Source organism: Zea mays, chromosome 1 (genome assembly GCF_902167145.1).
Source record: "Zea mays cultivar B73 chromosome 1, Zm-B73-REFERENCE-NAM-5.0, whole genome shotgun sequence".
Lineage (NCBI taxonomy): Eukaryota > Viridiplantae > Streptophyta > Magnoliopsida > Poales > Poaceae > Zea > Zea mays.
The window spans coordinates 220557851-220583983 of record NC_050096.1 but is presented as its reverse complement, the minus strand read 5'-3'; the positions used below and the strand labels follow the sequence as shown (position 1 = coordinate 220583983).

Below are 26133 nucleotides of genomic sequence, written 5' to 3'. Positions count from 1 at the left end.
AGATATAAAAACCATAAGACAAATGATAAAGTGCAGAACTATCATATATAAATATAACCATCTAAAACATATCTGGTACGATATATATAAGAGTTTGCTAAGAGCTGCATATGGACATAAGTATTATCTGAATCCTAACATAAGCCAACAGACCAATATTTACATGAACACCATTCAGTGACACTACCCTAAACTAAGCTAGAACTGAGATAACTTGAAGCCACCAAAAGCCATCAGACCATGATGTTCATACTAATATTAAGATAGTAAACTATACTAGGCTACTACTGAAAGAACTTGAATCTGTCCAGATGGGAGACCACGAAGCTGTTTCTATTTAGTCGATGGAATATTAGGTAATGCAGTACAAGAGAGCGAATGTCCTCTGAATTATCCTGCAAACAAATATAAGGAAAGGTGAGTTAGACATAACTGTACATACATTATGTCATAACAACAAAAAAACTATCTATGTATTATGTACCGGATCAATGACTGCATTCATAGCTCCAACCATGTAGTCGTAGTTCTGCATATATCTCATGACAAAGAATCCACAATCATTAGACCCCAATTTCATTGTTGGGCAGTTATTCATGAGTTCAATAGGGTACTTCAAAAAAGCAGGGAGAGCCGATCTTGGTCGAGCATTTTGAATAGCTAGATTGAGCCTACTCATCATTAACCTGGCCCATGAAACCTTCCTATCACCCAAATCCATAGGTATACAATGGTAATTTTTCCAGATAGTCCCACCCATCTCTGGTCCATAAGGGTTGGAATCTAACACATGTATGCGTCCAATCTGAAGATTAACAACATACAATGTCCAATGTCCAGATCGTAGCATGGGTACCATTATCTACATGCACACAAAATGGAAATAACAAATGTTTAATACACTAAGGTTGATATGGATGATTGGATTAAAATTTAAATGCAGCAAAATGAGGTGAGAGTGTGGAGGGTGAAGGAACAGAAATTAACTGATTTGTAGTCATCCAGCTGCTTGAAAGAAGGCAGTGTCTTCAATAGGTAACTCTCCAAAACTGAAGGGTCAAATGGACGAGGAGACTTACTATGTTGCTCCTGCTCCTCAAAGTTCAATATAGCCTAATAGGATAGAGAAGTATTATGTAATTTCCATTAAAGATATGCATTTAAAAAAGAGGTGTAAATGTAGAAGTCATACACCAACATTAACATCTAGAATGAGCTGGTGAGCATTGAGTGGAGGAATATGTTTAGACCAGTCATCGCGGACACACTCAATGAAACATTGCATAAACACGTTGTCGAGACATGCGCCATGAGCAAAAGATTGTTGTATGTCACAACAATTGGCGCGATGTTCACCAAAGTCAATTATATTTCTACATAAGAAAAGATTGAGCATACAACAAATAGAAACAAATGTTATTTGTATAAATGAGATATAAATTACATAATATATATGAAACTTGACCATTGAATTGAAGGTACTATATGGGAACAATGAGATACAAAATTACATAATATGCAACTTGACCACCCTCTCTCAGCCATAATAATGGGAATTCTAGTATTTCAATTTTCTGTTTTTCTCTTTTATGTAAACTTGCTGTTTTTGACTTTTGAATGTCTGGCACAGCCTGCTGTTGGAGCTGACAGAAGGAAAGTGGATGCTCAAGGCAATGTTCTATAGAAGCTACAACTCAAAGTTCAGTCATGTGTATAGCTATTTTGCTTTCGCTTCTATTCAATGCTAAATATTTGGGTGCAAAGATTGAATAAAACTTAATAGTATCAATACCATTGCCACGATGTTGTTCAATCAGAATAAAAAAGAATTAAAAAATATGCCAAGTCAAAGAAATTGAAAATTATGTACCTGTCCAATTCAATGAACCTAGAACACAAGTATGCCCGAAGAGCGCGAGCACATTCTAATTCAGATAAGAAGAGACCTGGTGCAGAAACACTCCCAATAGGAGTCTTGTCAAATACTGGTCCAGAATCATTTTCAACTGTGCCACCTACCACTGTTTGACCTTGCTGCACAAAAAAATATGAAGTATACGTTAATGAGAATATGTAAACATGAAATGCAAGATATCAAGACAGAAAAGATATATAAGTAAAGCTTAAATACTAACAGTATTTGGTGTAACAGATTCATCGGCCCGAAGAACCTCATCAATCAATTCTCCAAATGTAGCAGCTAGATTGGACTGCTTTGTACCAATAGTATTCAAACATTGCTTGATAGAGGCAAATATTTTGCCAACCTCTAAGTCATAATCAATCAACGTAGCTTGGAACTTCTGGCGTTGATGTACAGGAAGCATCTGAATCTTATTTGCCATCAAGTCTTGCATAAGAGGGAGTTGAATGATTATATTGGGAAGTCGATCATGTTGATTTGGGTCTTCATCAAAAGTTTCTGGCCTCATAGGAAACTGAAGTAAAAAAAGATAATAATGATATGATAAGTATGGTAAAGCAACAGACAAACAAAGATCATAGTGGGTATATGACCTAACCTCAATCTGGCAAGTAGTTGGCGATTTTGAGACGTAACATGTCTCACTGCTGCTACGAAACTGATGAAACAGGATCAAAATTAATAATTATGTATATGGATTGACGCATGGCATGAATTGATATCGTTATATGACTACTAAAATCAAGATGTGTATTCCAACTAAAAAAGAAAAGAAGACCACAGACTATATTTCAAACCATCCAGCCATGCATACTGCAAGTTTCAGATTCCATATACAAGGATAGCAATCCTGACACCTCTTATTTATCAGGACATTCTAAATGTAATATAGATTTTATAGGGAGCCATATTATAGTAAACGCAAGCAAACATTTCTACATGAATATATACTTTCAGTGGCTGTTTGCTTGGGATCCCTAGGAAACCTGCCAGGCATATTATAGTGAACGCAAGAAAACATTTCGACATGAATATATACTTTCAGTGGCTGTTTGCTTGGGATCCCTAGGAAACCTGCCAGGCACAGGCAGTGCTCCCAGGCGCACAATTTCATCTGCCTGGGGTCATGATCAATGCCTGGCAGATCCCAATCAAACAGACAAATAGTCCCTCACCACACCCATTTGCAGTACTGTTCATGGCTCGAGTTTGATCAGAATATTTACTTTACAAAGAAAATGCAAGAATGCGCAATAACAGCCAGTAAGATGAGTCAAGCAAATCCATGCAGTAGTACTAGTCTACTAGAGGGTAATTATATAATATCTAAGACAAAGTTAATCATAAATGGTGCTCCCAAAAATTATTACTTTGGATCAACTTTGTTGGAACTTGCTCTCAATCGCAAGGAGGCCAACAAGGGTGAGCAGTGGTGACAACAGGGTTACGTGCTAGAAGGCAATAGCTCTGTTCATCTGGCCTCCCACGGGCACTGTGCAGGGGTATTTATAGGTACCTGAGCGCCCAGCGCCTTGTGCTAAGGACGCATGTGCCCTCAGCTACCTAGGTTATCCCCGGAATATTCCCATAAAGCGGGGTTACAGACTGTAATTACAGGGATGTCTTTACAAATTAGGCCCGTAACACGCGGCGGCCACGCAGGGCACGTTACAATGGGCCGGATCGCACGTGGGCCTCTGAGCTGGACGAGGCCGCACTGTGGGATGACTTCGTCGCCGGTCTTCGTCTGGTGCCGATCAAGCGAAGTGTGTTCCTGCCTGTTTTGTCTCTGTCAGAGCAGCGGCTGCAGCGAAGGCTTCGAGCGAAGGGTGGCGTCTTTGCCTTCGCCCCAATATTTGCCCTCCGAGGGACCAGTTCGACAAAGTCACCTGGTGCCGAAGACGTCGCTAGATGGCGGAGACGCTGCCCTCGCTCGAAGTGGTTCCGCGGGGGTTTTTGATGTGACCGTTGATTGACAGCGTACTGTTGGATTGCGGGTTTCCCGAAGCGGCGCGCCCTGTTGGATTGCGGGTTTCCCGAAGAGCCGCGCCCTGCCTATAAAAGGGGGCGGGGGTCGGCGCTTTTTGAACTTCACTTTCCGCGCTCCGTGAAAACCCTAACCGCCCGCCGTCTTGCTGCTCGTCTGCCCGCCGTGCTCTCGTTCGCCGGAGATCTGGCTCGAGTGAAGCAGACCGCCCGCCGCCGCCGACGGTACGTAGCGATGCCGTCCTCTTCTTCTTTCGTTGCCGCTACGCCGCCGGCCAATTCCTCGCCGCCGGCCAATTCCTCGCCGCCGGCCGCCGCCTCGTCGGAGGAGACGCTGAGTAGTTTGATGGCGGAGGAGTTGCGCACCGGCGATTCTATTGATTTTGGCGTGTCACGGATGTCGTCGGTTCGCGTGCAAGATATGCAGCGGTTGGGTTACTTCGGCGGCGGAGTCGCTCGTGCCCCGGGGACGGAGGAAGTCCCCGAGCCGGAGGGTGAGTTGGTTGTTTTCGAGGCGTTCTTCGCCGCCGGTCTCCGCTTGCCTGCGCACCGGTTTGTTGGCGAAGTCCTGCGCAGGTTCAACGTTCAAATACATCAGCTGACACCGAATGCCGTGGTGGCTCTGTCGAAGTATGTCTGGGCGACGACTTCGTACGGCGGACAGCCATCGGTTGAAGTTTTTGCGAAGTATTATTGTTTGCACTGGCAGAAGAGGATGATTGGGGACGAAGTTGCTCAGTTTGGGTCCTGCACATTCACGCCGAAATCCGGCAAGACCACGATGCAGGTAGTCGAGTTGGTTCCTTATGCCCGCAACAAGTGGGGCAACTGGAATGAATTTTGGTTTTACGTTGCCGAGGGTGCCGTCGAAGGCCATGAGGGACTCCCCGTGTCCGAGATGTGTTCTCATTTTTACTCAGCGTACCCGCCCTTCGAAGTGGCAGAGGAGGATGTGGACGAAGGGGCCCTTCGGTGCGCCGCCAGCCTGAGCAGTGGGCGCGATTTGGTTGAAGAGTTTGTCGCGTACGGGGTATGGCCCTTGGCGCATGGCTGGGCGTTGGGCGAAGTATGCCCTCGCCAGATGCCTTTTCACGGTGGAAGGGTGGTGCGAAGTCCTGCCTTCACACTGAATCTGCGAAACCGCGACCCGGCCGCCTTTGTGCGCGAGGCGGAGGATGGGGCGGTGCGGCTCGTTGGACGTTACGTGTCGAGGACGGAGGGCCAGTGTAGCTTTGATATCCGCGGGTCGAATGACCGTTTGAACAGGGTTTTTGAATTAAATCAACTGCCGTATGACGGCTATCCTGGTCAAGACGACGTGGACCGCTGTGGGAAGAAGCCGGTGGTGGAGGCTGGAGACGACCCTGCGCCGGCGGCCGCCCCATCCTCTAAAAAGAGAAAATTAGGTACTGCTATGGGAGGACTTGGGGTTTCTGATAGTTTTGCTAGAGAGTTGATGAGGACATGCGCGGCCCCGGGGGGAAGGATGTCTTCGCTCGAGCTCCGGGAGTCTTCGGCTCGGATGCTGAGGGTTACCGGGGGTTGCTGGCCTAGGAATGTTCCTATCCCCCGTGCGGCTGGCGAGGACCTTTTTACATCTCGCTTGGTTCGTGAATGGAGAGTTTTTCCTTACGGGCGGAATATTGCTGCTATTGTGTCGGCAGTGATGGACAAGGACCGCCACGGAGCAGCGCAAAAGCGCCAGGCGGTTGTCAGGCTCGTTGAAGCTAGGCCGAAGAGACAGCGGGAGTCTGCGAAGGCTGCGGCCCCCGGCGGAGGCAAGCCGCCGCTGGCGGCGAAGTCGGGCGCCCCTACGTCTGGCAAAGCGCCGGAGGCGACGGCAGGCGCCGGGGGCTCAAAATCGACGAAGGCAGTGCCGCCGGCCGGCAGAGTGCCGGAGGTCGCGAGGGCGGCCCGAGCGCTGCCGTCGGCAAGCAAGCGTATCGCCGACTTCGCCACCGATATTAGCGTGGAGGACTATCTTGGTGGTACGTCGTTGGCTCCTCTTTTCTTCTTTTTATTATTATTATTATTATTATTATTATGATTATTTATTCGTCGATACGTCGCAGGGTCGGACGAAGGCCAACTTGCTATAGTTGCGCCTGTCGCGGCGGCGACGACGGCTGCCGTAGCGCCGAAGGCGAAGGGCGGGGCTCTTAGCGCCGGAGGCGAGGTGGCGGCCCTCGCGGCCGTCAGGGATGAGGCGGGCGCTGCGTCCCGCCGGCTGAAGGAGGTGGTGGAGTCGCTAAGTCAGGTCCGCTGAGCCAGACTTCGTTTTTTTTTGCCGCGGTCTTATGTGTGTTGTGCAGGTGGCTGACTTCGCCAACCGCACGGCGTCGGGGGCCCTCACGGCAGTTGTGTCTGCCGAAGTCGAGAGACTTCGGACACAACATGCTGATGCCGTCCGAGAGAAATCGGCCGCCGACAGCAAGTGCCGCAAGCTGGCGGACAAGGTGGCCGCGCTGGAGGGAGAGAAGGCTGACCTCCGGCGCCAATTGGCGGGGGAGAGGAGGGAGACCAACGAGGCCCTCACCAAGGCGCAGGCTGCGCAGGCGGAGACCAACCTGGCACGGGCAGAGGGCAATCTTGCCAGGGAGCGCGCCGAGCAGCTGCAGGAGCGGCTCATCGCCCTGGAGAGCCACGTGGAGCGGGCCGAGGCCGCGGCACGCGCGGAGGCCGAACGGACGCACACTCAGCTTATGGATACATATCGCGAGCTGGGTGCGCAGACCGGTGACTTCGAAGTGCCGGACCGAGAGGCCGGACTTCGCTGTCTGGAATGGGTGCAGGAGGAGCTGCAGGCACTCCCCACTGTCGTGGAGGGGTTTATGTCGTACGCCTCACTGGTCACCTGCGAGGGGGCGATGAACGCGCTCTCCCGCGAAGGGTGCCGGCACTTCAAGGTCTTCGACCAGGCCGATGAAGATTTTGAACGAGATATCTATAAGGTTGAAGACCCCGTAGTGAAGGACTCCGCCGGGGCCATCTACGACCGGATGTGGGGTCCACACGGTCGCCAGGTGGTCAGAGAGCGGGCCGAGACGGCGAGGGCTCAGGTAACGTTTTCGCTTGTTTGGCGTTTGTTGGATGTGGGCTGTGCGTGTGTTTGCTGAGTTTTGTGTGTTTTGTTTTAGGCGGCGCGTGGAGAGCGGGTGGACGACTTCGGGGCATTGAACAGCGCGCTGCCTGACCCGGAGCCGATCCCGGCGGAGGCCGTGTCTGGGGTCGCCCTGGAGCCAACCCCGGAGACTGCGGAAGACGCACCGGAAGCCCCCGCGTCCGCTGCGACCGGCGAGGACCTGCCCCCAAAGGTGGCCGAAGGCGCGCCTGATGCCCCCGCAGCTGCTGCGCCGAGTGCTGAAGATCCCGCGGTGGTGGTGGCGGAAGCAACAGCGGAGGCGACGGCGGAGCCAACGGCGGAGGCTCCCACAACGTCAGGGCCTTCGCAGGTGGCGTAGTGGGTGTAGAGGGTTGGGGAATTTTGGATAAGTTGCTGAATTTTGGTTGCTGCGCAGGTTCAAGATTTTGGGCCTGCGCACGCAACCGCTACTACTAAATTTTTGGTGGCTTCGACCGCGGAAGATGGTAATGAATGTGGTGGATCTGCATCTGAGTTTTTTGATTTTGCTGAATCTGGGAGCTCGGTTGAGTGGACTGAGGAGTCGTCGGAGGAGGACTTGGACTACTTTGCGGCCTTGGATGTGGCTGCGGCGGAGGCTTCGCCACACGCCGCGGACGCACAAGATGTGCCAGGTCCTAGCACCGGACGCCGACTTCGAAGAGTGGTTGCGAAGCGTAGGGTTAGTGGGGAGGAGGGGGCTCGGCTTCGTGTGAGTAGGGCTGGCCGGCGGGAACTGTTGTCTTTGCCGGCCGCCGCGAGTACAGGTGAAGGGGAACTGCGAAGTCTTTTTGCGGGTGAGGAGCTTAGGATAATGTTATTTAATTATAGGGAGATGGGAATTATTCCTAAGGTTGAGCAAATGTAGAGTGTGGCGCCCTCGCTTGTATATATGTAAAGGCTTGTATGATGAAGTTGTGTGCCCTCGCTTGTCTGTGCATGCGAAGGCGTTGTGTACTTTGTCTGGTGTGTTTTGTTATGCTGTGCTGGTGCGACAGTCTTCGCGGTAGACTTCGGCTTTTCCGGATTTGTTGTGCTAGTCCGGCTGCACCCTTAGGTGACTTCTGCGCGGATAGTCCTCGCGGTGGACATCGGTTTTTTCGCACTTGTTGTGCTAATCCGGCTGCACCCTTAGGCGACTTCTGCGCGGATAGTCCTCGCGGTGGACTTCGGGTTTTTTTCGCACTTGTTGTGCTAGTCCGGCTGCACCCTTAGGCGACTTCTGCGCGGATAGTCCTCGCGGTGGACTTCGGTTTTTGCGCACTTGTTGTGCTGGTCCGGCTGCGCCCTTAGGCGACTTCTGCGCGGATTTGTCGCACGCGAGGGTGGCTAGCGCTTAGCCTCGCGGTGACCTCGAATTGGTCGAATGTCGAAGACCGTTGTCGCGGTCTTTTTTCAACACATGTTTTTGCGGGGGATTTTTCACACATATATTACATGGCTCCGCCTCGTTAAAAACCTCACCCCCCGGGAGGAAAAGAGTGCGGGCCGGTACAAGATTGTTTTTGGCGAATTACAAGGGCAGAATTAGCCCTGATGAGTCAAACAAAAAATTTGCGGAGGTTGTCGATGTTCCAGGAGTGCTCCAGGTCCTCGCCGTTTGGCGTTGTGAGCCTGTAAGCGCTGGGGGAAGCTTTTGTCTTGACTATAAAGGGGCCCTCCCACTTGGGCTCCAGCTTGCCCTTGGACTCCGTCCGAGCTGTTCGGACGAGTACGAGGTCCCCTTCGCTGAACTCCCTCGGGATGACTGTGTGGTCGCGCCATGCTTTGGTCTGGGCTTGGTATTTGTTTAGGGCCTGTAGGGCGAAGACTCGGTCTCCGTCAATGAGGTCCTTTGAAGTTGGCTCGTCCACGTCGGGGACGGCTGACGGAACTGTTCGCGGGGACCCATGCTTTATTTCTTGCGGGGTCATGGCCTCCGATCCATATAGAAGGCGGAAGGGAGTAAACCCAGTCGTGTTTAGTGCCCAGACTGCCTCAGGTAACAAATCGGTCCATTTGCCCTTTTTTCATCAAGGAGCATCTTCTTGACAGCTGTGAAGATTTTCCCATTGGCGCGTTCCACGACCCCGTTGGACTGCGGATGATAAACTGAAGCGAAGGCAAGCTTGGTGCCGATGGAGAAACAAAAATCCTTGAAGTCTTGGTTGTCAAACTGCTTGCCGTTGTCAACTGTTAGTTCGGACGGCACTCCGAAGCGGCAAACAATGTTTTGCCAGAAGAATTTCTGGGCAGTCTTTGACGTTATTGTAGAAACAGCCCTTGCCTCGATCCATTTGGTGAAGTATTCGACGGCGACGAAGGCGAACTTGAGGTTCCCCTGAGCGGTGGGCAGGGGCCCGACAATGTCCAGGCCCCAGCGCTGGAGAGGCCATGTATGGGCGATCAGCTTTGTATACTGCGAGGGGCTGCCTGACCGAGGAGAAAATTTCTGGCAGGCTTCGCAGGACCTTGAGACCCGATTTGCGGCGCAGAACATTGCGGGCCATTAAAAACCCTGGCGGATCACCTTGGCAGCTAGGGCCCTTGGCCCGGCGTGTGAGCCGCACGTGCCACTGTGGACTTCACGTAGGATCTGCATGCCTTCGGTTTCGGTGACGCACTTAAGCATTGGCTGACTGACCCCTTTCTTGTAGAGTTGGCCTTCAATCAGTGCGAAGTCCCGGCTTCGATAACTGAGGCGCTTGGCCTCGCTGACGTCGGTTGGATGATAGTACCCCTGCAAGAACAGGGTTATTGGTGCCCGCCAGTCCTCGGTCATGATTAGGTTGACTATGCGGTGGCCCTCGCTATCATTAGTTATTTGGAGTCCTTCGGGGCTCCGGACGGCTGGCGTGCCGATGATGTGAAAGAACACGTCGGAGGGCAAGGACTCGCCCCTGGCGGCGGCCTTGGCCAATGCGTCGGCCTCCTCGTTCTTGGCCCTATCCACATGCTGCAAGGTGAATCCCTTGAATTGTCTCTCGAGACTTCGGATGGCCGCGAGGTATTGCATGAGCGCGGGGTCTTTTGCTGCGTAGTCTTTCTCGACCTGGCCGGCAACTATCTTGGAGTCTGTTTTGATGATACATGTGGTGACTCCGAGGGCCCTTAGCTTGCGGAGGCCGAGGATAACTGCTTCATATTCTGCTATATTGTTTGTGCATCTGTCGGATTCCAGAGCGAAGCTGAGGCGTGCTGCATATCTGTGCTTGACTCCGGCTGGTGAGGTGACGACTGCAGCGGCGCCTGCCCCCGCATGGCACCATGCGCCGTCGCAATGGATAGTCCAAACCTTCTCTGTGGACGGGTCTGGCTGTGTTATTGGCCCAGTCCAGTCGACGATGAAGTCTGCCAGGACTTGTGACTTGATGGCTGTCCTGGGCTCGAAGCTGATGTGGTAGCCGGATAGTTCGGCTGCCCACTTGGCAATCCTCACCGATGCCTCCGGGTTTCTGAATAATTCGCCGAGTCCCCTGTCTGAGGTGACTCGGACCTTGAATGCTTCAAAGTAATGGCGCAGTTTGCGCGAAGACATAACGACTGCGTAGGCGATCTTCTCTAGCTCTGTCATGTTGCACTTGGATGTGTCAGTACCTGGGAGACATAGTAAACAGGGCACTGTCTGACCACGCCCTCAACTGTCTGCTCCTGCACTAGTGCCGCGCTGACCGCGTGCGGCGAAGCCGCGACATAGAGCAATAGGGGGAGCGAGGAGTCGGGGCTTGTGAGGATGGCCAGCTCCGACAGGTACTGTATTAGTGAGGCGAAGGCCGCTGCTTGCTCCGGTCCCCAGGCGAAGTCTTTTGCACCGCGGAGTGTTTTGAAGAAGGGGAGACTTCGCTCGGCGGATCTGGAGATGAATCTGTTGAGAGCGGCCAATCTGCCTGTCAGACGCTGGACGTCCCTGGCGGACTGCGGAGGCGACATGTCTACGATGGCCTGGATCTTGGTTGGGATGGCCTCGATGCCGCGGTGTGATACCAGGTAGCCCAATATCTTGCCCTGGCGAACACCGAAGACGCACTTTTCCGGGTTTAGGTGGAGTCGTGCATCTCACATGTTCGCGAATGTCTCGGCGAGGTCGGCGAGATGGTCCTCCTTATTCTTGCTGGCGACGACGATGTCGTCCACATATGTAAATATATTTCTGCCAACCTGCCCTTCGAGTACTGTTTTGGTGAGTCTGGAGAAGGTGGACCCGACATTCTTGAGTCCCTCCGGCATTCTGATGAAGCAATATGTGCCGAAGGGTGTTATAAAGCTGGTGCTAGCCTTGTCTTCCTCCTTCATGTATATCTGGTGATAGCCGGAGAAGCAGTCGAGGAGTGACATGACCTCGCATCCGGCCGCGCTATCGACTATTTTGTCGATTCGTGGCAACGGGAAATTGTCCTTTGGGCAGGCCTTATTGAGACTGGTGAAGTCTATGCACATTCGCCATTTCCCGCTTTTTTTTCTGCACCATTACAACATTGGAGAGCCACGTGGGGTAAGCCACTGGCTCGATGAATTTAGCCTCTAGGAGGCGGTGCACCTCCGCCTTGGCGGCCTCTGTCTTTTCGTCAGACATTTTGCGAAGCCTCTGCTTTTTTGGTCGCACCGAAGGGTCAATTCCCAAGCTGTGCTCAATTGTGGATCGGCTGACTCCGACCAGGTCGAGGGCTGACCAGGCGAAGACATCTTTATTCTTGGACAGGCAGCAGAGAAGCTTCTCTTCTTCATATGAGGTAAGGTCTTCGCTGATAGTGACTGTCTGCTTGGGCGTGGCCTGATCGAGGGGGACAGTCTTGGTCCTGTCTTGGCTCTGCAGCTGTGCCTTGTCGTGCTGTTTATCGGTTGGGCTGGCGGGCGCAGGGACCTCGCGCTAGGTCGTGAGACAGTGCACGTTCCTCTGACCGGGCACGAAGTCCCGCTCTATGTTGCGCGTCGTCTGCTGGTTGCCGTAGACCGTAATAGCGCCTAGCGGACCTGGTATCTTCATACATAGGTACAGTCCGTGGATGGCAGCTTCGAACTTATTGATGGAGCCCCGGCCCATGATGGTGTTGTATGGATATACCATATCCACGATATCGAAGGTTACTTGCTCACTTCGGGCATTGGGTGCTACACCGAAGGAGAGGGGCAACTCTATTTTGCCAACGGGAAAGGTGCCCTTGCCGCCGAAGCCATACAACGGGTTGTCCGAAGGCTTGAGTAGGCTGTGGCTTATACCCATGCGGTCGAAGGCGTGGAGGAAGATGATGTCCGCCTGACTATCGTTGTCGACTAGGACTTTGTGTAAGTCCCAGCCTGCCACGCTGCAATTGATGACCATAGCGTCGATGTGGGGGGCGCTGCGCAGGTCGACGTCTCGTGCGTCGAAGGTTAGCGGTATGTGGGACCACTTTGTCTGCACGACTGGGCCAGTGACGGCGACATGGTTGATGATGCGGTAGTGGTCCCGCTTCTGCCGCTTGGTGTCAAAGTCAGTGCTGGACCCCCCCGTTATCATGTGAATGACTCCGCGATATGGTTGATCGGCGAAGTCTTCCTGCTTTGGGGCATGGGGGATGTTTTGATGTTGCTGGTGTGGTGGTGGGGGTGGAGGAGGTACGATTTGTACTTCCTGATGGTGTTGGTAAGCGTGGTGCGGTGGATGCGGGGCGGGAGCGTGGATATATGGTGGAGGGGGTTGCTGGTAATTATGCGCGACAATTCTGGGGTTGTCGGCTGGCTGCGCCCGCGCCATTCTGTCTCTGGTGGCCTTCGTTTCGGGGCAGTCTTTGGTTTGGTGGGCGCAGTCTTCGCCGTGGAAAAGGCAGCAGAATCGGCCCCTGCCACGAGTTCCATTTCCGCGGCCCTGGGGGGGATATTCCTGGCGACGAGGGGGGGTCAGCAGCGGGATGCTGGTTGGCGATGTTGTGCACTTGCTGCTGACTGCGGCCGTCTCGACCGGAGTCTGGCTGCGGAGTCCTCGTCCACGTGCGGCTGGACTGCGGGGCATCTTTGGGTTTCCGCTGTGACTCAACCTTGCGCTGGTGGAGCTCTTCAGATTTGGCATATTTTTCAAAGAGCTGATATAGCTCCTGGAGGTTCTTGGGTGGATCTCTGATACAGTGGCTGTAGAGGACGCCGGCACGAAGGCCACTGATGGCGTAGTGGATAGCGATATGATCATCAACGGAGGGCAGCTGTGACTTGAGTGTTAAGAATTTGCGGTAATACTCCCGCAGAGTCTCCTTTTCCAGCTGCTTGCAAAGCGAGAGCTCGGCCAAGGCGTCGGTGTCTGGGCGGTACCCTTGGAAGTTGAGCAGGAACTTGTCCCTGAGACTTCTCCATGAATCAATAGACAGCGGAGGCAATCTGGTGAACCAGGTGAGAGCTGGGCCCTCTAGGGCGATGATGAAAGACTTCGCCATTGTGGCGTCGTCCCCTCCGGCGGATGCAACGGCGACCTGATAACTCATTATGTATTGCGCTGGGTCGGTGCTGCCGTTGTACTTGGGATAGGTCCCTGCTCGGAAGTTAGCTGGCCAAGGCGTCACTTGCAGGTGTGGCGCCAGGGGACTTCGCTCGTCGAGGTAGTTGACCCCTTGGAATGGCGCGGCGTGCTGGGAGGTGTAGTCACGCTGGGGGAAACGCGGGTCTTCCCGTTGTGCTCGGTGTTGCAGGGGTGGCCCATGCTGCAGGCCGAGGTGGCCTTCGCGCGTGTCTTCCGGTTGTGCGCGCTGCTGGAGGGGTGGCCCTTGCTGCAGGCCAAGGTGGCCTTCGCGCTGCATCAGCGCGATCTCGCGCTCGAGGTATTGGGCCTTCTGCTCCTCGTCGCGTATCATTTGTCGCACTTTGGCTAGTGCGGACACACGCTGGCGCTTGGCCTCCAGTATCTCTTTCTGCCTCTGGAGATTGCGGTTCTTGAGGCGCAGGGCGCGTAGCTGTAGCTGTTCTTCCGCTGAGACGCCGAGGACTTCACCGTCCTCGGTGAGGTCCGCGCCTTCCAGTGGGGCGAAGCCTGGGGGCGGCTGCGATTGTCCTTCGGGCCCGTAGGTGCGGAAGGTGTCGTCTTCGCAGGTGTGGGGAACATTGTCTTTAGTGGGCTCTTGGTGGGTGGATTGGGTGAGGGCGAGGGCCTTGCCCTTTCTTGCGGCGGGCAGTGCTGCCTTCGCAGCCTCGTCAGCCTTCGGGTTAGCTCTCTTGGGTGCCATCGCGGGTGGTTTTGTCGTAGCACGAACGGTGGGCGCCAAATGTTGGAACTTGCTCTCAATCGCAAGGAGGCCAACAAGGGTGAGCAGTGGTGACAACAGGGTTACGTGCTAGAAGGCAATAGCTCTGTTCATCTGGCCTCCCACGGGCACTGTGCAGGGGTATTTATAGGTACCTGAGCGCCCAGTGCCTTGTGCTAAGGACGCATGTGCCCTCAGCTACCTAGCTTATCCCCGGAATATTCCCATAAAGTGGGGTTACATACTGTAATTACAGGGATGTCTTTACAAATTAGGCCCGTAACACGCGGCGGCCACGCAGGGCCCGTTACAATGGGCCGGATCGCACGTGGGCCTCTGAGCTGGACGAGGCTGCACTGTGGGATGACTTCGTCGCCGGTCTTCGTCTGGTGCCGATCAAGCGAAGTGTGTTCCTGCCTGTTTTGTCTCTGTCAGAGCAGCGGCTGCAGCGAAGGCTTCGAGCGAAGGGTGGCGTCTTTGCCTTCGCCCCAACAAACTTGGTAACCCAACCATAGAGTTTTATTTTCAGAAAGGGCTACTTAATGTTTTATAACTTGTACTAGGTCAGGTCTTAGTGTAAAGACATAATGCACATTTTGGGTTCAAAGGTACAAGCTAACTAATAGGCTACAAAACTAATGAAACAGAAATGAAGACTCACAGGGCAAACACCAAATGGTTCACCACCCTGGCGAGGCTTCCGCTTATCGGCCATTGACAACGCCCTTATAATATTCTTATTAAAATACTTTATGCGTGGAGTGCCATTTTTGTTGTTTGGAGCAGCAGCATGATGCAAATGATCCAAATAATACAGCTACATAATATAAATATTTCATGAGAGTCATATACAAATGAACGTAAACACATAATATGTCTATGTATTTTCAAATTGCAAATGAATAATCTAATAAAAGATTTGACAACTTAATTTTGAAACTTACAAGAACAATGATGGAACAACCATATATCGTCGCCGACACATTGTTAATGCTCCTGTTGTGCCATCTCTGGGCAGCCTCACATAAGTCACTAAAAATTAGATGGCACCAATCAATTTGAGGGAATCGCTCCATTTCTTCTGTAAGTACAACCTCATTGAAAGAAATAGACCAGCTAGCTGTTGGGAATAGCAGCCGGTTGAAGAGAATGAGAAAAAACATCTGATAGAAAGATCATCATCCTGGCCTAGCCTCAGTCTGTCTTGGAGCTTTGAAATAACAAACTCATCCTTGGTAATATTCAATGAGGCCCGAAGTGTTGCCGCAGCGTCCGCTTCATTAATATTAAGGGGCTTTCCACCACCCAAATTTGGAAGACCCAATATCTGATGGACAGTCTGCTTGGTGATTTTGAGTTCTTTGTCTGGACCAATACGAAGAATCATGTCCCTGGGGTCTAGCTTCTGCATGAGCCAACAGAGAAGTGTTCGACATCCAATTGCATCAATTGTCATGTCAAGAATACTAGAAAATCCTTTTCTGACTATAGCTTGACGTTGCCTTTCATTCAATATCTGAATGGACGCAAGAACATCTCCTGGGTTGCATCTGATGTTGAGCTTCTGAAATGAAAAGGTAGATAGATGGATAAATATGTGAATACTTAAATATCATAATTTATGCTTTCTTATTTATACAAAGTTCCTTGTACTATGACTGTTTTGTATTAATGAGCTAAGGTAATGTAGAAAGGTATAACTTTCAGCACATAAGATATGTATTGAGATTAGATGCATGATTAAAATATTGGAAACGATTAATTTCTGCAATGTTGTAAACTCACCTGCGTCTTATTTGGGGCATCCATTGAGATATTGCACTTCTTTTTGGGTGGCTCAAAGTCATCATCATCATCCACATTAGGCATAGCAATGTTTTTAGCAGCAGCTGCAACACCCGTCTTTCTATGCTGCGGAGGATCACCATCAGAAGGCGTATTTGTAGGGTCTGCCATGTCAGTCGAGCGTGGAATGTCAACACTGAAACATTCTTGACTTGACTCAATGATTAAACGCTTCGGATTGGTTGGGAGTCGATCAACCTTCCGCATTATTGAAACAGCAGCCTGCAAAAGAACAATGTAAAACATATGCGCTTCATTGAGTTAGAACAACATATACACCAGTGATTATACGAACTAATTGGAAAAATGTCATTAATTGTGTTTTATGACCCTAACGAAATAAATGTCAACACAGTCAAATATCAAAAAAATTATATCATTTCCTTATAAAAATTGCCATATACATATATGCAAACCAACAGACTGATAATAGAAACAATATTTACTCAAGAAAATGTATATTTATGCAATATTAGTAGTTAATAAGCATCAACATAAATATGTATATATGACTGAATAAACATGCAAACAGATGTTCAAATATTATTTCTTTTTTCCTTTATTTTTCCCCTTCTTCTAAACTGAGTGTATTGCCCTTGGTCCCCATCACATCTGTTCGTTCGTTTCTTGACAGGAAATAAAATAGTTTTTGCATTCCTGAAAAGTGTAAATCTGTGATAGTTTTTAAACCATGTAGTACATTTGTGCATAAAAGAATGTTGCAGATGTTGGATTGATCCATCAAGTAGTATATTTGTTTCTAATTCTCAATACTGAAAATATATCAGTTTATGGAGGTGAAATATTGAAATTAAAACGTGACTAACTATTGTGAATTCAATGTATTGGAGGGATCTGCTCTTGATGCTGGCATATACTATCCACACGGTGAAGTGAAGAAACGAACGTACAGATGGGAATTGACAATTAAGCTACACACTATTACGGTAGAGACATTAGAAAATTTGGCGGCACCGAATGCTATCAAGAAACGAACGAACAAATGTGATGGGGATTGGGGGCAATACAGTAAGTTTAGGAGAAGGGAAAAATAAAGGAAAATGAAATAATAAAAAGAGGTGAGAATACTATTTTAAAGAGTAATAGCACTTGTAAATACTACTATAGAGAAGGTCACATTAAAAATACTATAAGGGAGGAACCTGTTACAACAAGTGTTATAATAGAAAAAAAACTCGGTATTTTTTGTAAATGATTCTGTCAGCAAGACCTATGTGAGCAAAAAACAGGTGTTCGCAAAAATTCGCAGCGCCGTAAGCACATATGGCCAAGTCACCCCGAGCTAATCATTTGCTTTCAGCTAGTTTGGATTGGTTTGATTTGAGGTTGTTACCTATGTGCTAAGATCGGTTTATGATTGTTGAGTGATTAGTTTGGTTTGCTAGAACCGCCTCTATGTTGAAAAAATGCAGAATAGAGGATAAAAAAGGAATTGTATCTTGTTGTTCAGAGCCACTAAAGAGGGCAAACACGCCATTCTCATCCCTGCCTTTTCTTTCTCTGTGGATAGATGGCAGGTTTCTCTCTTTCTCTGTGGTTTATGGTCGATTTAGTTCCATTTTGGAAGTTGAACATATATGTTCATATAGCTGCAGCACAAAAGATAAATGTAGGCAGTGCCTATTAGTTTACTAATGTTATGAAGTAGTGGTTTATGATTGTTGAGTGATTAATTTGGACATGATTGATGACCATATTTATGTGAAAAATATGATCCAGTAAGTATATAAAAAGTGAAATGCATTACAGTTTATTTGAATAATATATAGTAGCACGAAGTCATGAGCAACACACTTGTTTCCACATCAAAATATCAACCCCTACTTCATATAGGTATGTATAATTCACATCATTGCATATATCTTCACCCACACAATTTGAGCATACAATGAGTCTAAAAGAACAGGTCCGTGAACCTTTATCAAAGCTAAAGGCTCTATGATAAATAACTGAACCATAATCGCACAAGAACAGTAAGATCAATGAAGACCGTTGGTGGGCATGTAAAATACCTATAGGACGCGGTGGCGGAGGATTGACAGCAGCGACCGGCTCGACGACACTATCAACGGCGGCGCCGATTAGGGTTGAGTTCGCGCGGAGACAAATGAAAGCGATTCACACTGCCGGAGTGGGGAAGGAGATTAGGAAGTTGCACTGTAAAGCATAAAATTAAAAAAATCAACTCGAGCACCTTAGAATCCGGACTACATAGCGACCGCGGACGTGAGCCAATGTGACGCGGGGCGCGCAAGATTGACAACGGCAGCGGCTCGACGATGATGTCAACGACAGCGGCGATTAATGTTGAGGGCGTGCGGCGGTGGAGGACGGTGAAACGGGCTGGCGGCGGTGGATGAACAAGAATCGCCCAGGCGACCGCTGAAGAAACGCGGCGAGTCGGCCAGGATGGTTGACCGCGCGGGGGTTAGGGTATAGAAGTGTTTGACCGCGTGGGAAGTGGGGTAGTGGGCCCATTCCTTTATTTCTGGAACGTGGGTCGGCTGAAGTAGTTATGCTAAATCACTATTATGTATAAACGGAAGAATGGAATAGCGTAAACATGTAGGGCTCGCGGTTGTTACTCTGTTTACGCTAAAATGGGTTTCCGTTTACGCTAAATCTGTTCGCTTGCGTAAAAAGTGATCGGACGTGGGCTGGGGCTCTCTACAGTTATATAGAGCCCAGAGCTCTTAATAGATAAACTATATATAGGGACGAACTAATGGAAGCCCAGGGCTTCCATTAGTATCGGGAAGCCCCAGCCAATTAGACGGAATCGGTCAGACCGCAGGTTTGTTCGGCGGTTTATGGTCTGGTCGAACCACAGCGTAAATCATAAGACAAGAGATCGTAAACCCTTGTGTATTTTAGCGTAAAATGATATACGCGATAAAATCGCGAACGATAACCGAAGCCTCCCGAAAATATCGCCTAGCATGCACGTAAGCAGAAACGCGAGGCATAAATATGTACATACAATGGCGTAACTGGTTGCATATACTTCAGTAAATATAAATCTGTTTCAACAAACCGCGATAAATTCTCTCGAGTTGTTATCACCAGTCCGACAATATCTCCTGGCATGCAGGAACAAACTTTATAGTACGTAATTGACCGAACAAAATAGCGTAAACATTGAACACGGGATTGGTTAGCTCAGGGCATATAAAAAGGAACGTGGCGGCTGATTGTATTGCATTGTTTACAATGGATGACGGCAGAGAAGAAGAAGCAGGCGATGATAATTCTGCGTCATTGCACAGAGCTGCACCAGGTACATTTGCAATTGAATTATTACTTCAGTTCATAAAATAATTAGACAAATATGATGGCCGGCTTGCAGACACATGCAGTGGTCTACCAGCAGCGCCCACATCAAGAATTATATCTCCAAACTGTGGTGCGAGTCCACGGATAAATATAGTAACACCACCTGCAGAATTACGAGCGCCAGGGGTCAATGATGGCAATACAACAGTAATTGAAACAATGGTAGCAGCAAATCAAATGGTGCCTATGAGGACCATTAGTGATCATGAACAAGATACACCTAATATCCTCCGAAGTCATGTAAGTTATTTATCTTTGGTTATGTCAATTATACAATTTAAATAACATTAAGACTGTAACTAATATAAAATTAATTGTATTTATGATTATGTTAATTCACAGCCTGAAAGTATTGATCCAACCATGGTGCCTAGGATCGGTATGACATTTGGAAATGTCGATGAGGCATACAATTTTTACAGTCGTTACGCATATGAGGTTGGTTTTCCACTTAAAAAGTATAGGGAGAGAAAGAACTGTAAGTGGTTAAATTGTTCAATGGAGGGTAGAAATACAGAAAGGTTAGCTAGTAATCCTAGAATCCGTAATACATCATCGAGGAGAACACAATGCAAGGCTGGTTTGAAAAAGGAATTGTATCTTGTTGTTCAGAGCCACTAAAGAGGGCAAACACGCCATTCTCATCCCTGCCTTTTCTTTCTCTGTGGATAGATGGCAGGTTTCTCTCTTTCTCTGTGGTTTATGGTCGATTTAGTTCCATTTTGGAAGTTGAACATATATGTTCATATAGCTGCAGCACAAAAGATAAATGTAGGCAGTGCCTATTAGTTTACTAATGTTATGAAGTAGTGGTTTATGATTGTTGAGTGATTAATTTGGACATGATTGATGACCATATTTATGTGAAAAATATGATCCAGTAAGTATATAAAAAGTGAAATGCATTACAGTTTATTTGAATAATATATAGTAGCACGAAGTCATGAGCAGCACACTTGTTTCCACATCAAAATATCAACCCCTACTTCATAAAGGTATGTATAATTCACATCATTGCATATATCTTCACCCACACAATTTGAGCATACAATGAGTCTAAAAGAACATGTCCGTGAACCTTTATCAAAGCTAAAGGCTCTATGATAAATAACTGAACCATAATCGCACAAGAACAGTAAGATCAATGAAGACCGTTGGTGGGCATGTAAAATACCTATAGGACGCGGTGGCGGAGGATTGACAGCAGCGGCCGGCTCGACGACACTGTCAACGGCGGCGCCGATTAGGGTTGAGTTCGCGCGGAGACAAATGAAGGCGATTCACACTGCCGGAGTGGGGAAGGAGATTAGGAAGTTGCATTGTAAAGCATAAAATTAAAAAATCAACTCGAGCACCTTGGAATCCGGACGACATAGCGACCGCGGACGTGAGCCAATGTGACGCGGGGCGCGCAAGATTGACAACGGCAGCGGCTCGACGATGATGTCAACGGCGGCGGCGATTAATGTTGAGGGCGTGCGGCGGTGGAGGACGGCGAAACGGGCTGGTGGCGGCGGATGAACAAGAATCGCCCAGGCGACCGCTGAAGAAACGCGGCGAGTCGGCCAGGATGGTTGACCGCGCGGGGGTTAGGGTATAGAAGTGTTTGACCGCGTGGGAAGTGGGGTAGTGGGCCCATTCCTTTATTTCTGGAACGTGGGTCGGCTGAAGTAGTTATGCTAAATCACTATTATGTATAAACGGAAGAATGGAATAGTGTAAACATGTAGGGCTCGCAGTTGTTACTCTGTTTACGCTAAAATGGGTTTCCGTTTACGCTAAATCTGTTCGCTTACGTAAAAAGTGATCGGACGTGGGCTGGGGCTCTCTACAGTTATGTAGAGCCCAGGTCTCTTAATAGATAAATTATATATATATAGTATATGCATGCATGAGAGTACGGATTATATTATCCTCAACATCCGTGCGCGCATCAGCGGTCATAAAGATAAAGTAGACGCACGCATGCGGCATGCCGTACGCGTACGAGCGGCGCCCGGCCTTGTTCAGTCATCGTCATCATAGCCAGTAGCAGTGCTGCTAGCTAGTGCTAGGGGATTTTACAGGGCCTTTATTTATTATTACGGCGTACCCAATGCGAACTGTGATCCATTCCATCCCTACCTTAATGGCCTAATATATCCGGCTTCTTTTCAGCCTACGGACGGCTCTCGATCATGCCGTTTCTCTCCTTCTTTTTATATGTCCATCATCTTCTGGCATTAAAAATATGATCCGCAGGTAAGCTGTACCAGCGGCGACGGCGGCGGCGGCGTTTTTGGTCGACGCCGGTTGGATGTTGGCAGCAGCGCGCGGCTGCACCGATGATGGCGACGATGCTGTGGCTTATCTCAGCGGCGGCGCGGCAGCTTTTCGTGTCCCCGTCGGCAGCAGGGACGACTCCATATTGAACTCAACAGCTAGCAGTGCAAGCGTCAGTTCTTGCCTGACAGCAACTGTTTGGTCGATAGTCGATTTCTATTAGACAAGTCTATTGTGTTTTTTTTACTGTCAGGAGGAGAGATGCTCCCCACCTAAAATCTCGTTCGGTTATTTGGTATCCATAAGAAATGGAAAGGATTGGAAGAAATTTTAACTAATTAGAGATTGAAACCCACTCAGTCGCTCTTAATTCATGTGAATTAGAATTGAACCGAACATGATATATAGGAAATCCTGGGAACAATAAGAATCGAATCGGATGCTCGTAACACGGAGCCTTTGCCCCTTTATGCAAATTTCATTTTACTATTCGGCAAGCAGCTGACATAACCGTGTTGAAAACAAAGCTATATGTATCGAGCTGTAACTGCCCTACTACATCTCATTAATTACTACTACTACCCTAATGATGCCACCAGAGGCGTGGGAGCCGCGCGCGCGCTGCTATACGTTTTGCGTACGTGTACTAACGTACGTACTAATCCACCGTACCTAGCTACTACTACAGTGCATGCTTTGCTTTCCCATCATATCTATCCATCGTTTAATTTGTGTCAGGTCCCGCTCATGCACGCACTCATGTGCAGCAAACCAGCAAATGAACTCTGATCAGCACATGGATCGACATAGCACCAACGAGACAGTGATGCATCCATCGTGAAGGGGTAGATCTGATCTGGTCGGACGGCTCTGCGATCCACCTATAGTAGCTAGCTACCGTATGGCTTCAGCTTAACTTCAGCTCGTCTGTCTGTTCATTTCAAGAGAACGGAGTGTCAACAGTGCATGGTGTCACATCTATCTCATCTCTGTCACTCACAGCGCGCTGCGAGTAATCAACTAGTAGCGCTACCAACCTGGCGACGAAGGTGTGTCGTCGTCGTCTGACACCACATTATACCTGACGACATTAATAATTAATAAGCACCGCACACGCATTATACTTATTAGTTAATGGTGTTTACTACTCCTAGCTAGTAGCTAGGCCCCGATCACATCCTGGACGGTGTACGTGCATGCATGTGGGAAAATTTTGGCAGGACCACTAGTGTGCCTGCGCGCTGCTGCCCTGCTGGGCCCGAATTTTAAGACGGTCGCGTCGGCGTCGGCGTCGGCGTCGGTTGCACAAGATTATTAGCAGGGATCGAGGGAAATAGGAGGACAGCACAGTGGCACGTACGGTACGGGAGGCAGCATGCATGCATGCAATGCACTGCATGCCGCCATATCATGAGGCCATCATGCCTGCCGATCTTTTTTGTCAGCGTCAAAAGAGGAGAACTGCAAGGCGCAGCGCGGCGCCCACACAGCAGCAGCAGGAACCGTATTTTGGTTAGTGCTAGCTACTAGTAGTCGTACTCCTATATACTACTAGCTACTACTAGGCCCATGCGTGTGTGCACAGAAAAAGTTCAATCATAAAGCAATGGATTGCGGAATCATCAGGAGTATCGGAGCTGCAGTCGGTACGATACGCACACTCATGCATGCATGGCGCACATGCAGTGCAACATAGGAGTATGTATCTGCCTACAGTGTTTCCTTTTCACAGCTCTCGCTGTAAAATCGTAAAATCTTGCTGGCAAAAGCAAATAGCTCGGATCGAGGACACGAGTACAAAAGCAATGCAGGGTACGCGTCCGGCCGGGCAGGCAAATACTGTAACGGCGTAATCACTGTAATGTTGAATCACCCTCGTATACAAGCAAAAAAAATCTCAATCTTATGGATCAATAATAGAGCCAAAAAAAAGATCTCAATCTCATAAACATGCATGCATCCTCACTGGAGAAGGTACTTTCTGTGTCAAAGTTCACTTGTTGCGAAGAGCTCCGAGACTCTTCTATTGAAAGAATGAAGTTGCCACAAAATTGCATCAAAGCAAGAAATCATTATTCACTAAAACAGTAAAAAAACTCTTCACCGACCTTATATTGATATCAAGCTGAATATCCTTATTCTCAGCTCTTCCGTTTCTTATTCACTTTGCCCTGTGGTAGGTGTCCGCGCGCTCAGTGTCCAGGCAAAAACTTAAAGTATACCTCTTATGACCTTTTGCCTAGCAAAATTCATGAAAACTCAAGCAAACGATGTTTTCCTTGCGAAAGATTTAATTATCTTTTAAGAGTGAGTCTAGTCTCTACAGAACAAGAAGTATGGCTCCTAGCTGCCTACAGATTGCCATGTAAAATTATTTAGAAAAAAAAGGATGGAAGTATAGAACTATGAGATACCTGCCAGGCTTTGATCTGAATAGCTAGATGTAGGCACCACCAGTGTGTGCATATGTGATGGCACAATATAACTTTCAGATCTATTAGATTTCTTATGAAGCACTTGTAACTCTACCGAAAAGAACAGGAAAAGGTAAAAGAGATAATTTGTGAAAATCTTATATAAAACATAAGAACTTGATTAAAAGAACAAGATGCAACAAAAACATGATTCCCACGAATAATTTATTCAGATTCTGAAGATTCCGGTTGTGAAAATCTTATATTTTCTTCAAAGTTAAAGTACCAGACTTGTCATTGCCTGCTACTCGAAACAGTGGAAAAGTAGATGTCATTCGTGGCAAAAGTGATGTAACACCAAAGACAAATCTGCGTTCATGGGAACACATGATTAGTGAACTATAAACACACCAAGAAGCTTCATTAATTGTTATCAGGTCTATTAGCAACACAACCTTATGCCATAAGTATCCACTAAAGAACCACTGAAGTATGTACTCATGACTCCTCCAAAGAATGATGATTCCCAACATAGTGACTGGAGAGATCTAGATGTACTATGTGATTCACCTCGAGCTCTCTCAACCACCTGAATTAACATTCGGTTACATTTTGAAAACAAACAAGAAGTTCAAACATTTGAGTCCATAAAGAAAATGTTAGAGAAGTACAATATAAAAGTTGAACTGAAGCATTCTAAGCAATCATTTTCTGACTTACCACATCAGATATGCCAACTGCAAGAGATCCAAGAATAATAGAGAGTGTTGCACTATATTTATCATCCACAACAGTGGCCATCAAACTCCATGAAAGTGCTCCAAGGATGCTTGATAGAAATAGGTATGACCTTCCTCGATATCAAAAGAGAGGGATGGAATCACTGTGTACAGAAATAGCAACAGTACATCATTGCAATTAAATGCATATGTCATATATAGAAATAAAGGGATGGCAGGAAGGTTATTCAGTATTTTGGTGAAACTGATAAAACCTTAGAGGGGCTTGACCAACCATGGCAAGGCTGAGAACCTAGATATACTTGCAGTTTAGAAAACACAAACCCAGTTAATCTTTGCACCAAGACATGTTACACATTTTTATCACACAACAAGAGTTATAAGGGAATGCACTTGATGTACTCGTACTGCTTATGCACCAACAAACCAAAAGCACACATGCCTGGAGATTGAAAGCTGTAGGTTTAGCCATTACTTTGTGATAGTCAGAAACTGCAAAGTTACAACATCTTTTAGCTCTAAAAGAATAAAAATCAAGAAGACCGAGTGCAAATATCAAAGGGATAAATCCACAGGGTTTTGACAAAATAAGTGAGAGAATGCCTGGGATTCTAGGAAAATAAAAACCAATTTTCATCCTAAGGCCAAGCGAATCATAAACCTTTCTTGCTGAATCCGGATTTAGCATGCCACCACAACGAACCCCAATGTCCACCGACCCCATGGCTTCCTCTTTGGAGTTGACGGCTGGCCAGTCGTGGTCAGCTTCATCTTGGCATCTCTGGCCTCTGCCTCGAGTGCATGGATAGGGGTGTTGAGCATCTAGCGCTGATCAAACATCGTGCCACGTCAAACATGCGCTAGGGTAGAAGAGAAAAAAGGAGGTGCGATGTGATTCTAGTAGTGGTCAAATTCGTACATAAGCGCGCTATGCTCGGCACCCACCGACCACCAAGGCGTGGGGGCGAAGAGCTGGTGCCCAGAGTGGCATAGTCAATCAGGGAGGACGCCCCGGATGCGTCGACGACGAGCAGCGATGACACGAGGCGACACGACAAGGGTGCAATGGGGATGTCGGCAGGGCTCGCCCGGATGGGCGAAGCGATAGTGGGTGAGGCCATGATGGTGGACGCAGGTCAAGACTAGGTCGGACACGGTCAAGCGTGAATCGGAGATGATAGGGACCTCGCTGGGAGGGTGGTGGGAAGATGAAAAGGGTAGAGCGGCAGGCTAGTGAGGTGAAGAAGGAGAGGAGGGGAGCGGAGGCGGGGCCCAAACGTGTCCTCTGCTGGATGGTCGCGCC

At 48.6% G+C, this 26133-nt stretch overlaps 1 protein-coding gene across 2 annotated transcripts; it reads right to left on the bottom strand.

Annotated features, from left to right (window-relative positions):
- Window positions 1-23: 23 nt before the first annotated feature.
- On the bottom strand, window positions 24-20885 carry LOC103645298 (uncharacterized). Of its 2 annotated transcripts, XM_020546699.3 has the most exons (13): window positions 20770-20885; window positions 20589-20699; window positions 16259-16282; window positions 16001-16164; window positions 15160-15247; window positions 14877-15032; window positions 2523-2582; window positions 2136-2438; window positions 1871-2025; window positions 1193-1373; window positions 988-1113; window positions 485-862; window positions 24-395 (listed from the first exon to the last, which is right to left on the bottom strand). In XM_020546699.3, exons 3-13 carry the CDS (start codon window positions 16265-16267, stop codon window positions 285-287), a joined length of 1731 nt encoding a protein of 576 aa, XP_020402288.1. In that variant the 5' UTR covers window positions 16268-16282; window positions 20589-20699; window positions 20770-20885; the 3' UTR covers window positions 24-284. The 2 variants fall into 2 exon arrangements, with proteins under 2 accessions (XP_020402288.1, XP_020402289.1); XM_020546700.3 differs by lacking the exons at window positions 15160-15247; window positions 16259-16282; window positions 20589-20699; window positions 20770-20885 and having other exon boundaries at window positions 16001-16186.
- Between the last annotated feature and the right edge of the window lie 5248 nt (window positions 20886-26133).

What these genes read in the sequence shown, in the direction of transcription:
- LOC103645298 (XM_020546699.3), bottom strand. An exon ending in GTTGTTCCATCATTGTTCTT is followed by an intron (nt 15,033 to 15,159) that starts GTAAGTTTCAAA and finishes TATATTATGTAG; the next exon opens with CTGTATTATTTGGATCATTT. An exon ending in AATCTGTTACACCAAATACT is followed by an intron (nt 2,026 to 2,135) that starts GTTAGTATTTAA and finishes CAGCAAGGTCAA; the next exon opens with ACAGTGGTAGGTGGCACAGT.